Genomic DNA, 12828 nt, shown 5'->3' with positions numbered 1-12828 from the left:
TACTATAAGCAAGTTTAGGAGAAACATCAAGTACGTGCAACATTAATAGTGGTTAACATTTAGTTTCACCATCATAGATAACTGCCAGTCATCTATTGCACATCATGATTTTTACCCAAGCAGTAGTTTCCATGGAAACAGCCTAAAAAGCAAAATGCTTTAATGCAAATGCTTTTCAGTACCATTCAATGTCTATACCTGCTGGATGAATATGTATTGACATGTATTTATATATAAATGTATTTACATCCTGTTCTGCTTTCAAAATTGAGTCACAGAGCACATAAGTTCAAAGGCTTTGCTCAGTCTAACCGTATTTTAGTTCTGTCACATTACAAATCCTTGTAAGAAAAACTGACCTAGCTTATCACACAAATATGCATATGCATACACAAACACAATCTGTTAGAACAACACTTTGTTGAATGCGAGATTATAGTCATATGAGATTCAGTTACCTGCGGGGAGTCTGTGAATACATGTGAATACATGTCAAAAGTTGCAGGTTGTGGTGCGTGTGCGAGTTAAGTGAGCAGGTGTGTAGTCAAGAGCCATTAAAGAAGAAAACATTCATAAGTATTTCAAAATAAATAAAAAAATTAAGTTCATTTAAATTCAACGCTTCTCATCAGGCTCGTTCGACTTGATGCGGCGCCGCAAGATCCGACAGGCTGATGACATCAAAGTACCGCGAGAGCGATTCGAAACCAAACTTTTTACGGTTATTCGAATGGCTCTCGCGGTACTTTGATGTCATGCGCCCCCGCCTCAAGCCTATTGACTTTGAATGGGTGACGTCAGGGTCTCTCTACTGGCATTGCTTGCGGCAAGAAGTTGACTTTTAACTTTTCAAGCGCCAACGCAGGCGTAAGCCAATCAGATCACCTTATGCAAATAACCTAGTTTAGGCACTAGCCAATTGCGTTCATGCTAGACCGGAGAACAAATTAACTGGCTGTTGTCAATTCAGACACGCCCTCCGTCAAGCGTTAATGCTGACGCCCCGTGTGATCGGAGCGTCACTGTATGCGCGTCGCGACCACGTCGCTCCCTATTTGCGCGCGGCTGCCGCGTGTCTACATTTAAAATAACGCACTTGCGCACACAAAAGACGCGAAATGTGAATCACCCCTTAATTGACTACGTGTACATGCGCATCAGCAATGCGATTATTGCCAATAATCAGAGTAAGACTTAATTCAGTAACATGTTTACATGACATGAGAACGCCTCTTTCTCCCGTTTACATGTACAACAGCAGTCATGTTTACCATGAATTTGCCCTTAAGGTGCGTGACAGAAGCTTATTTGTACCTTTGATCAGAGCAGTATAAATGCGGTTAAGGTATATGCCGTCATATTGCGATTAAAACCGCCGCGTGCCACATGTTAATTCGGTTATTCGAATTGCGATTATGAGTTTAATCGAATTATTTAAATCGAAAGATTGTGTTTAAATGAGGTAAAGTGTAAACGCAGTAAAATCCTATTATAATCGCATGAGGGTGTTTGTAAATGTCTATAAGGTTATTGCTTCTAGAAGTGTTAAGGGTTTGATCGATTTTTCTTGTTATTAGGTTGCAAGTAGTTTTTGTGACTTCATGTGGTCAAAGCCGTGATGGTAAAAAAACTGAGCAGCAGTCTGATATATTATATTATACACTATTATTATACACTATTTTACACATGTGTTGTGGACACATGGGTCATGTTATGCTGGTCAAGTCATTAGCCTTAATTCCATATGTAAAAAATATGAAAAATAAATATTCATCACATTACTTTTTTACGAACACATCGTTTGATCTCCAATAAAGGTCTTCATTGAGAACCGCTATTTGATATGTAAAACCGGAATAACGTAGACAGCCCCTGAGCAGAATGGGATTTAATAAAGGACGTTTTAGATTAAAATGATAACTGACCAAACCATTGAATAATAAATCACAGTATGAAAAGAAATCCTTTTATATATTTTATTGTTTTCTCAGTTTTTGTACAAAAGAGCAAATTTGGCATACAGAGATACATTCACTTGTCACAGTTTTGTTGCTTTATTTTAAATGCAAGCTTAGACATTTCAAGGATGGCGTTAGAATACTCGCAAAGCACACCCTCATTCTCTTTATAAAAGTTGACGTCATAACGTCACGATTTCTTTGATTCTTTCTAATTCGTCCTAAACAGAACTAAACCCACACAAAGATTTGACAAGAGCCCAAAATAAGTAATTCTATGAATAGAAAAAATAAACAGAGAAAAGTACTAGCATGCAATTGCAACTTTTGTCAATAAGCTTCGAGGACTTTAAAGGAGGAGAATGGCTTAACAAAGTGATAGTCCAGATTGCCACAGTGTGGACACTGCTGCACATTGCTGTACTCGGAGAAATACTGCATGCCTATGCGTACATCTATGACCGGTTTCCCACAATGCTTGCAGTTTAGCCGGGCCTGAGCAGACAGAGAGAGCAGTTTTCCATTTAAAACAGAGAAACTCGATTTTAAGTCTGTAACTTAAGTGTTTTATGAATATTGATGAAGTAAAAACTTTACAAAAATGCATATTGTATTTAAGAAAATAAAATGTATAAACATTCACCAGTCTTTATGTGCAAAGACAAACAAATGCATTACCTGGCAGCACGGGGACGCGGCCAGTATGTCGTATGTGTACATCGTGCCCAGCTGGTGCCAGCTTCCATCCCACCTGGACTTGCACTTGATACACACAATTTTGTGCACTCCTTCAAGGCAGTCCACACATATGGCATAAAGGTGCATCAGCCTCCCTTTTGAATACGAACAGAAAACACTTTAAAAGCGCAATCAGACGCTAATGAATGAAAATATATTCTATTAGGGAATTAATAATATGGCATGATCAAAGCATTATTATCACTCACAGACGTCTAGCTGCTTCATTACATGAAGACGGGCAGTGAATTCAAAATCAGCTCAAAGCTATTTTGGTACTTTTCTACCCCTAGCTCTTTTTGTCGGGCTCAAAATGTCCTTCCTTGACTTGAACAGCAGGTCAAATAGTCACAAACTCTACTAAAAAACATTTTTGTTTGTTTTGTATTGAATGTAACCAAAACATATTTCAAATATTAATTTCCAATCTTGATCAAAAAGCCAGACCCAGTGACAATAACAGTGTGAAGTGATACCAAAACAAAGCAGAAACTGACAATGTGATTTTCATATTTAATGTAATTAAATGTAAATGTTAAGTTATATTATCACACATTTCTGGTGAAAGACCAAATAAGAAGGACGATGTCACAATATTATGGTTTCACTACATGATTATCGTGGCCAAAAAAACTCACAATAACGTATTTATCCTGATACTGTAGAAACGTTTTTTAAATGAATAAATAAATTATTTCTTTATTTCATTTTTATTTCATTTTTAATAAATATTTTTGTCTTTTTACTCAAACTACCACTGTGAGTCTTAAGGGAAAACGGTCTTAAGGGAATATTTGTAATATTACCGTATGTGTATTGAACAATAATGATCGTAGAAATTATCAGTACAATACTGAAATATTGCGACACACCTATATCAAGTATTTCAAAATATATTCGCAGAAGATGAAACCTGATAAACAGGTCAAAATAACAGAAAAGAGGCTCTTTATTTTTCCAGACCTCAAATATTGCAAGGGAAAAATAGATCTTATTCACTTTTATACAATACAATAGTTCAAATTATTTTTATCTGATAACTTTTATCATAGTTTTCATGCATCTTGTCATGCTGTCAGTCAATCTTTCACATTGCTTTTGGATGACTTTATGTCACTCCAGAGGTTTGATTTGGTGGAAATTCAACATACACTGTAGTGTAATGGCCCCCAATATATCTAGAAAGGGAATCTAGAAAATTTGGAATGGTCTCTTAAGTTGCATTTTTATGCTTTCATATTCTCCTTTGCTTATGAAACCGACCCACCGGAGTGTGAATGATGGATTCCCTCACCTTGTAAATGGCATGGCACGTCATACTCAATCTCATCATGGCGTGATGGGCTCAGGAACAACGTTCCATCCACCAAAGGAAACTGCTCAAAGATGGGCAGAGTGTGATGGCAAAGGGCACAGTTCACAACATTCCTGTGACTCGCACTGAGAGCAGACAGAATGAACTTCCTGAGATCCTCTCCCTGCCCGGCTTGGGCATCGTCCTCCATCCGCACATGGTAGGTGTTAAGCTTGTGGCGAGGAATGTGCGTGAGCAGCTCGGAGAGATCCAGCCTCCGCAGGAACTGCACGGGGTTGTCTCCTGGAGAGAGCCGAGGCAGGCACATGCCGGCCGCTCCTTGCTCCAGGTGAGCCCCGCGTGCCATTACACCTCCAGGCAGCAGGTGCTTTCTGTGACCCTCCATGTGAACGGCATTCTTCAGAAACTCTCCCAGATGTCTCGAGCTGCGCGGACCACCGAGAGACTGGGGTGAGAAGGAGAAGCCGGATGGAGGAGACTGAGCAGGGGATTCGCAAGGTGACCGGAGACCGTGGGACACCCCGCTACCCATGTTGGGAGGAAGCCCATAGCCTTTCTCCTGAGCTAGCTGCCAATCTACCGATTGTCGGCGAGAAAGCTCCTGACTGGAGCCGCGGTGAGCCAGTTTATGGTTTCCCGGTGACTTCCCTTTCTTGGGCTCATCGGGTGCTTCCGCACCACCCCCGGCCCCCCCACAAGCACCTCCTGTGGCACCGAGACAAAGCTTCCCGCTCCCTTTCTCCGGCATCTTTTTCTTGCGTTCGTCCTGCATGCGCTTCACCTGGTACCAGTCCGTGTCTTTTTTCAGGTGTCCTTGGCCGCAGCGGCAGGAGCAGAAGCGGAATGCCAGATCGTAGCCTTTTTTGGTCCACATGTTCTGTCGGCATTGCTTTTCGTTCCAGCTGCGGGCCCGGCCGATGCAGTTAAACTGCACGAGGATGCTGCTCTCCCACTCGTAGAAACACTGCAGGTGCATCCAGTTGCCGTAGGGGCAGAGTTCACTATTGCACACGACCCGCTGGTAGTCGTCCTTCTCAAGGTCAATGGGACGACCCAGACTGCACAATAAAGGGGTGGCACATGGTGCCTCTGGCAAACACAATGAAGATTGAGCTTGTTACAGTGTTCAAGTCCAAATTTTGTTATACCTCACAATATGTAGTGAAGTTTTGTACGTATGTGATGTCCGTGACAAAAATGTTATATTATATATATTTTAAAGAGAAAACAAACTTACCAAAATGTAACTTTTTTTAGACAATGTGATTCCGACACCTTACTCTTTTTTAATGAATGTATGAATAATGAATGAATTTATGATTGTAAATAAGTGAACTGCAACCTAAGATAAAGATAGCTTTTATGCATAAAGATGACTATACAGTAAACAGCAACAGCATCTCTTCAAACAAAAATAAAGCAGATACTATATTACGTGGTTCATTACGTGTTAAAAAGTTATTGATTTACTTTCCCTGCGATCAATAAACACACTAAAAAAATGCGTATGTATATATATGATCTTGACTGAGGTTGTCATACATTCATCAATGGGTAAAATGAATGAATGCATGAAGGAATGAATCCTTTTTTTGCAAATAAACAGAACATAACTATTAATAGACAACGTACTTCTGACACCTTGCTGTAATTGACAAACTGTTCAATGTAAATGCATCACTGTGCTATTTATGACAACACTGTGGGTGAGATTCCCACTCAGCAAGGACAAATATTATGCAACACTTAAATGAATGAAGTGTAAGTGTGACAGAAACACGTCTGCATTAATGTGTGTGTGAATCATAAATACATTATCGTACATGTGCATTATTGCCACTCAAATGCATTACTTTTAAAACCTTAAACGCACTAAATATTTAAGTGCACGTCATTATATGAATGTAAATATGGACAAAACGTACATGATTTGGTCAGGGTTGACAAGATATCAAATGCAAAAGTCAAAGGCCTACACAGCCACCTTACAGCTAGGGCGCTTAAGAAGATGCATGAGTTAACGGAACTATCTCCAGACACTGTCGTAACAGCTTCCCTTCTCACTACAAGAATGATGGTTATGGTGAGGATGATGGCATGCGCGCGAAGCAAGTTGCAGCAATTGGGCAACATAAGGAACTCCAGATATAAAGTCGCGTTATAGCGAGACATCTACTGTCACAATCTTACCGCTTCTGTTGTCGGTCGGAGGACCAGCCGTGGCCCCGGTCAACACCGCAGCTGTTCCACTCGTCGTGACGACTGCGGCCGCGGCCGCCGCGGCTCCATTTTCTTGCTCATCTCCGCTACTGTTCGTGCGTTTATTTCTCTTCCCCTTGTTGCTCTTCTGGTTGGGCATAATGGAGCGCTCAGTGTGAATGCGGTCTGTCAACGACGACCGAGCGCTTCCGCAGATATCATATCGATGCTGCTTGACGAATGCAATGCGAACGGTAATGTACAGGTGATGCAGATGTTACGGTTCGACCGTCATCCCCCTCCGGATCGTGCATGCGATCTTGACAGCATAGGTACACCATGAAGAAGGCGTGTCCCTCTCTTGTTTTGATTCCTGCTCTGGAGAGAGAATGTCAGGCGCTGTATTCTTCTGACTCCGCCTTCTTCTCTGATCCGAAGCTCAGGGTTATTAATAGAACAGACTTAGAAGAGGGTGTCCCGAGCAATATTGAACCCAATGCTGTTATTATTGAAGACTTTAAATGTTTTGCCAGAAATAGACAACAAAAATAGCAAAGCTTTATGCGGCCTATAACATTTCAGTTTATTAAACCAAGACAGCAAAGATTGATTAATGTTGAATACTTGTTAATTGGTTCAATTCAACATTGATTCATTAAATCCATTTTCTTTGCTATCTGTAATAAGATCCAGATTACTTGTCTTGAAATTGACCTGAAATTCTCAACATTTTTGTCAAATGTACACTTTTCTTTAAAATAGAGTTTTTTTTTCATTTTGCATAAGTCTAAGGTAAATAAAAATGACCCTCGTGGAAATGACTGGTCTAAATGTAATAGAGGCTGAATTATAAATCATATACTAAAATATAAATTACAATGTAAAAAAGCATACATTTTATCTGAAGCATTCAGCAGTTCATTGATTTTAAAGATAGCATCTTAAGACCAGTTCAGTTTTTGTGTGCCAGCGTTTATTGTGCTTTTAAATAAATAAAGTCATTTTTTAAATGCACAAATACAAAACATAAATCAAAGCTCAGATTGAAAGAGAGAATGTAAAACAAACATGTAAACATTTGATGCTCTTCTCATAAAAAAAGAACATTAAATTAAGTTTCATAGCTTTTTCTACAGACAGCAATATGTGATTTTTATAACCCAGTATAAATCAACTCCCCTATATTTATTGCGAAATACTATATTTTGTTTTGTTGCTCGTATATTAAGATTCTCCCTGAGCTTCTGTGAGGCACAAACTGCACCTTTGGGAGTTTTGTGTGACATTTTTAACATCAACTAGAAAGTCTGAAAAAGACAATTTTTTCACTGCAAAGACGGAATATTTTTTAGTTAAACAGGTTATTGGACATTGCTCCCTGATTAATCGTTCTTGTTTCATAAAAACCTTTATAATATTTATGTGTAATATAATATTTCATATATGAAATTATAATTGGCACAAATAACTGAAAAAGAAAGGGTTTTGCAAACACACTGCTTTATGATTACTGTTGGAAGACAACAATTATGTTGGGCTTAATCATTATAGCTAGCTATAATAAGACATCAATATATAATCTAATTGAGACTTTACAATCGGCATTTACTGGCCGCACGTTTTCATTTCCATTAGATTGAAAACAATGTCCTATATTAATTCATTCAATGTCCCAGAAAGGTATAATCATGACCATGCACACTACAAATGTTGTAATGTAATGTTTTAATGATATAGCTATTCAGCTGTACGTGATTAAACAGGGAAGATTGCAACGTTCTTAAAACTGTTGTGCAAATCACTCCCCTGAGAGAAAAAAAACTGGTGTATAAAAATATTCCAATGCAGTTTACAAAAATCTTACATTCTCATGTATATTTCCTTATCAAAATGTAGATTGCTTTCACTGAAGCAGTGACGTCTGAAAAAGACCGTCAAATTCAATCCTGCAGTAATATGACATCCACATTATCATGAACTCCTTGCAGTAAAAGCTCCCCTTCAAATGCGATGATCTTCTTTCGCTTGGCCGCTTTCAATGTTCCGACCAGAGCTTCAAAGAGGTTGGCACACTGGTCATCATTAAACAAGACTCCAAATTTGACGCTGATCTTCCCATCTGCATCTGTATGACAGTAAGAGTAAACTCTCTGTTTAAACAACTTAGATGTTACAGGAGCAATCCTACCAACAGAGTAAAAGAGACTGAAAGGGTCTAAAGATTTTATAAATGAACAGAAAGGCTCCTATAACTCCACAAGTCTTTATTTATAGACACGTAAGGAGATGTAAGTATTAGACATTTACGACCTGTATAGACGTGTTAATTCAACCCTTTAGCATCACACAAGTATATCTTTAAATATGTCTAAAAAAGATGTTGACCAGGCTACCAGCCCGTTCCTGTAACTCAGTTGGTAGAGTATAGCAAAAATGTCATGGGTTTGAATCCCACGAAACACAGATAAAAATGTTTACATTGAATGCACGATTTGGATATTTCTGTAAAATTCAAAAATATAAAGCAAAACTTACTTTTGTTGCCCAGTCGACGAATCTCCTCAACAAGCAGACTGACTTCATGTTCCACATTCATTTTGTCACTAAAAGCATACATGCATTTATAGGTTAATGTCATAATGACCTTGTTTACTTTCTCGCACATTGCCATAATTGGTCCATAACAGCACATTTGGGTTTATTCAAATTTATGGTAAATCGTGCGTGCATTACAACAAAAAAACATTTTTACACTGTAACTGGAGGAATAAATAATAGTTAATTTATAATACACACTCTTGCATTACAACAATGAACAATACACACTTGGGTGAAATAACTAAACACTGAGATTTAGACATTTTGAATATACACTTGTCTAATTATCGAGCGCCCCCTATGGAGGAGTAGAGAACTGCAACGCCGCACCCTACCGGCTTACTGCAGATGCTGACCATTTATGGGTTACAAATACTTATCGTGTTGAACTTTGCTCAAGAACTATTGCATGTGACCAACATTATTAATACAAGACAGGTCAGAAGATCGTGGTTGAAGAATACTTCAGTACGGTTAATAAACAAGCACGGTTTTCACGGAGCACGAGGGTTTTCGTCTGATCATGCAATGCGGAAGTGCAAATCCTAACACCCAAAGTGAAGTAAATGAGTGAAAATTGTTTTGAATCATATCGATTTTATTCATACGACCATAAAATACACAGTGTTATGTTACGTACATACAAATTAATAGTCTAAACAAATGAACTCTCGTTTGTGCATAAAACCCATTTAAACCGGATCATACCAATTCTGGATTACTATTCCATAACCAATTGATAATAAACATTATATAATACAAGGATAAATAACAAGGAGCATAAACCATTTAAATGCAGTTTAACTATCCACCGCAAACATACCTCTGTGATGCTTTTGTGCCGCCGCTTGTAGACTGAATGAAAAATAGGTGGCTTTGTATGTGACGTCACAGTGAAAGGCACCATTAAGATTATCCTTGTTACAAAGTTTACCTGTTCATATAATTATTTAAATAGTTCATCGGTCCGAAAACAATTAAATAAAATGAACACACTTTGATATTTTGACTAAATCATGATTCCAGAGAAAATGCGATGCTTCTGCTTAACTTTGCTAGCATTTCCTTGGCGCCAGGTGGCAGTAAAAAACAATTTATTCTCACATATTACTATAGTGCTATACAAAAAACGTTTGTTGCTTTCGAGTAGTTAACAAAAAGTGTAGGAGTTAAACAAACACGAAGTCTGAAAGTGGGATATTAACAGTAGTTCCGAGACCTGTCGTAACCTGGCGCATGTGTATAAAGGACTATCCAATCAGTGTGCCGTCAACGTCCCTGTCGATTGGGAAATGTAGTTCCGCATATCGACCGGCTTCTTTTGTAGTCAAAACGTACTACGTAAATGCAGGGACCAACCGTAACGTCTCATTAAAGGTCGTTGTCCTTTTGTGCAATGTCAACGTTTAACAAAGCATGACTTCGGACTTAGAGAAAACTGCACACTGTTGTGTTACGTCTTGCATTTATTATTTGAATGTCCACATATCGGTTTGTGTGAAACAGAAGACACAATGGCTCCTTTGCAGGAAAACTCGCAGTGGCCCCGAGTATCAAAGTTCACACTGTCTGCATGTGCTGCAACTGTTGCAGAATTAGGTACATGTATTTTTTTATAGTTATTCATGTTGTACGTTCTTTTTAAATATACAAATGCAATTTTAATCACATAAATTACTTTGCAAATAATGTCTACTTATATATATATATATATATATATATATATATATATATATATATATGCACAAATCTGTGTGTTTTCTACCTTTGTTATAGTAACGTATCCCCTGGACCTTACCAAAACCAGGCTTCAGATACAGGGTGAAGGTGGTACCCAACAGAATGGTGGCAGTAGGCATACTCAACCCAAATACAGAGGCATGCTAAGCACAGCTGTGGGTATAGTGCGTGAAGAGGGACCCTTCAAATTATGGCAGGGGGTCACACCAGCTATCTATAGGCATATAGGTAAAAAAATCTGTATAAGCTTGACAACACAAACTAACCACAAATCAAAATGAACCATCCCTTAAACTACTCAGCATCAAACCGACATGCATATAAATGCACTCGTTTTCACTCTTCTGACCTCTAAACTTCATTTTTAGTTTATTCTGGAGGAAGGATGTTGGCCTACGAACAACTCAGGGAGTCTGTTTTGGGAAGGTCTGAAGATGGAAGCTTTCCATTTTGGTGAGAGAAACGTCTGATATTTGGAACATGAATCATTATAGTTCGTATCAACATGTGTTCTGTGATATCCATAGGAAAGCAGTGATTGGCAGTATGATATCGGGTGCCTTGGGCCAGTTCATTGCTAGTCCGACAGATCTAGTGAAGGTTCAGATGCAAATGGAGGGCATGCATCGCCTAGAAGGGAAGCCTCCAAGGTGAGACACGGTCATGCTTTATAAGCCGTCACATTATGTGGCTGCTTGCTTTGAGTATATGGCTTTTTTAACAAACAGGGTACTTGGGGTCTACCATGCTTTTACGAAGATTGTTACAGAAGGAGGAATAAGGGGCCTTTGGGCTGGATGGGTGCCCAATGTTCAGAGAGCTGCTCTGGTTAATTTAGGAGGTATGAATGAAAGTAGTTTAGAGATGGAAATCTGTTGACAGCTGTACTTTTGTATTGTGTCTGAAATGTTTTATTTCATATTCACAGACCTGATGACCTATGATACAGTAAAGCATTTTCTACTGAGCAACACATCCATACAGGACAACATGCTTTGTCATGGATTGTCAAGGTGACTTTCTATTCTCTATTACTCTATTATTGTTATCAAAACAACCATGTTATAATTTTAAAAAAAATTGTTGAATATTCTGTATAGCATATGCTCTGGATTGGTTGCAGCAACTATGGGAACACCAGCTGATGTTGTAAAAACTCGAGTAATGAATCAGCCACGGGATTTAAATGGAAGGTCAGTTATGAGTTGTTGTGCATCGTATGTTTCAGCCAAAAATATTTACATTAAGTTATGCAGAATTATTTGTTACTGTAAAATAATTTTACAATCATTTCATACAGGGGTCTTATTTACAAGTCTTCTATGGACTGTCTGGTTCAATCAGTGAGAGTAGAAGGTCTTTTATCGCTTTATAAAGGATTTCTACCGACCTGGTTTAGAATGGTAAGATGATTTCACATATAATATGAGTTTTATATTTATGATATTTTCTAACACTATTTTTATTTTCAGGCTCCCTGGTCTTTAACCTTCTGGCTAACATTTGAGCAAATGAGACGAGCAATGGGCTTGAGCTCATTTTAATGAATGTAAAAGTTGAGTAAAAAAAAAAATGGCAGAATAAAACTCGGTATTATTTTACTGAACCTAAGAACTAAATATTTATGTCTACTTAGGACTATGTGTGAATTCACTTATATTTACAGACACGCACGCATTCAAGGACACCGGAACAAAAATGTTAATTGTCATTTTATATCAACACATATTGATATATACTATGTCAAGCCTCAATTAGGATTAAAGAAAATAAAAGTGGAACTGTTTGTCTTGGATGCTAATCTTTTCATTTAATACTTTTTATTGAAAGTTTATGTAGAATGCGCTGATCTAGTGGTATGTTTAATGGTTTGTTATGGTTAACGTTGTGTCCATGTAGCTGCGTTTGTAGCCAAAACATTTTTACAAATGCTGATTTTTTTCTTAACTTTCTTTGAACCCCTTTAATAACAACATAAAAAAATGTGCACACACGTAATCCAAACACTAGAGGTCGTCTTGTCCCTAAACAAGATTTCATTGACAACGTCATTTCCTATCTAAGGACTTTCACGTGTAGTAAAATGGCAACGCCGAGTGGCAGCACATCCAGGCGTTTAGTGCAATATGTTATCGTACGATCAGACCTGATCCACGTTTTATCGTGGCCTTTAGGTGCCGTTATAACTCAAGCTTGTCATGCAGCCACTGCAGCCATTCATTTAAACTACAACGACCCTGATACCCAGGAGTATCTGGCAGAATTGGACACCATGCACAA

General features: G+C 38.3%; 3 protein-coding genes across 4 annotated transcripts; 1 reads left to right on the top strand and 2 right to left on the bottom strand.

The window, feature by feature from the left end:
* Positions 1-1962: 1962 nt before the first annotated feature.
* Positions 1963-6603, bottom strand: heca (hdc homolog, cell cycle regulator). Its single transcript, XM_056763647.1, has 4 exons — positions 6202-6603; positions 3991-5100; positions 2637-2791; positions 1963-2453 (listed from the first exon to the last, which is right to left on the bottom strand). Exons 1-4 carry the CDS (start codon positions 6368-6370, stop codon positions 2289-2291), a joined length of 1599 nt encoding a protein of 532 aa, XP_056619625.1. The 5' UTR covers positions 6371-6603; the 3' UTR covers positions 1963-2288.
* Positions 6604-7918: 1315 nt separating this feature from the next.
* abracl (ABRA C-terminal like) lies at positions 7919-9696 on the bottom strand. The gene is made up of 3 exons (XM_056765296.1): positions 9632-9696; positions 8746-8813; positions 7919-8335 (listed from the first exon to the last, which is right to left on the bottom strand). Exons 2-3 carry the CDS (start codon positions 8804-8806, stop codon positions 8151-8153), a joined length of 246 nt encoding a protein of 81 aa, XP_056621274.1. The 5' UTR covers positions 8807-8813; positions 9632-9696; the 3' UTR covers positions 7919-8150.
* Positions 9697-9978: 282 nt separating this feature from the next.
* Positions 9979-12626, top strand: slc25a27 (solute carrier family 25 member 27). 2 transcript variants are annotated; one of them, XM_056765293.1, is made up of 9 exons: positions 9979-10407; positions 10585-10776; positions 10917-11001; positions 11076-11198; positions 11277-11389; positions 11477-11561; positions 11649-11741; positions 11849-11951; positions 12021-12626. In XM_056765293.1, the coding sequence occupies exons 1-9, from the start codon at positions 10323-10325 to the stop codon at positions 12090-12092; spliced, it is 951 nt and encodes a 316-aa protein (XP_056621271.1). In that variant the 5' UTR covers positions 9979-10322; the 3' UTR covers positions 12093-12626. The 2 variants fall into 2 exon arrangements, with proteins under 2 accessions (XP_056621271.1, XP_056621272.1); XM_056765294.1 differs by lacking the exon at positions 12021-12626 and having other exon boundaries at positions 11672-11741; positions 11849-11949.
* Positions 12627-12828: the final 202 nt, after the last annotated feature.

Source organism: Triplophysa dalaica, chromosome 13 (assembly GCF_015846415.1).
Source record: "Triplophysa dalaica isolate WHDGS20190420 chromosome 13, ASM1584641v1, whole genome shotgun sequence".
Lineage (NCBI taxonomy): Eukaryota > Metazoa > Chordata > Actinopteri > Cypriniformes > Nemacheilidae > Triplophysa > Triplophysa dalaica.
This window is presented reverse-complemented; position numbering and strand designations above follow the sequence as displayed.

Coding starts and splice junctions, on each gene's coding strand:
- heca (XM_056763647.1), bottom strand. CDS start 6,370: ATGCCCAACCAGAAGAGCAACAAGGGGAAGAGAAATAAACGCACGAAC. Junction 5,101..6,201: donor TCCGACCGACAACAGAAGCG/GTAAGATTGTGA, acceptor TGTGTTTGCCAG/AGGCACCATGTGCCACCCCT. Junction 2,792..3,990: donor CGTGCCATGCCATTTACAAG/GTGAGGGAATCC, acceptor CGTATTCAAAAG/GGAGGCTGATGCACCTTTAT.
- abracl (XM_056765296.1), bottom strand. CDS start 8,806: ATGAATGTGGAACATGAAGTCAGTCTGCTTGTTGAGGAGATTCGTCGA. Junction 8,336..8,745: donor TCGTCGACTGGGCAACAAAA/GTAAGTTTTGCT, acceptor ACTGTCATACAG/ATGCAGATGGGAAGATCAGC.
- slc25a27 (XM_056765293.1), top strand. CDS start 10,323: ATGGCTCCTTTGCAGGAAAACTCGCAGTGGCCCCGAGTATCAAAGTTC. Junction 11,002..11,075: donor GATGGAAGCTTTCCATTTTG/GTGAGAGAAACG, acceptor TGATATCCATAG/GAAAGCAGTGATTGGCAGTA. Junction 11,562..11,648: donor CTTTGTCATGGATTGTCAAG/GTGACTTTCTAT, acceptor TATTCTGTATAG/CATATGCTCTGGATTGGTTG.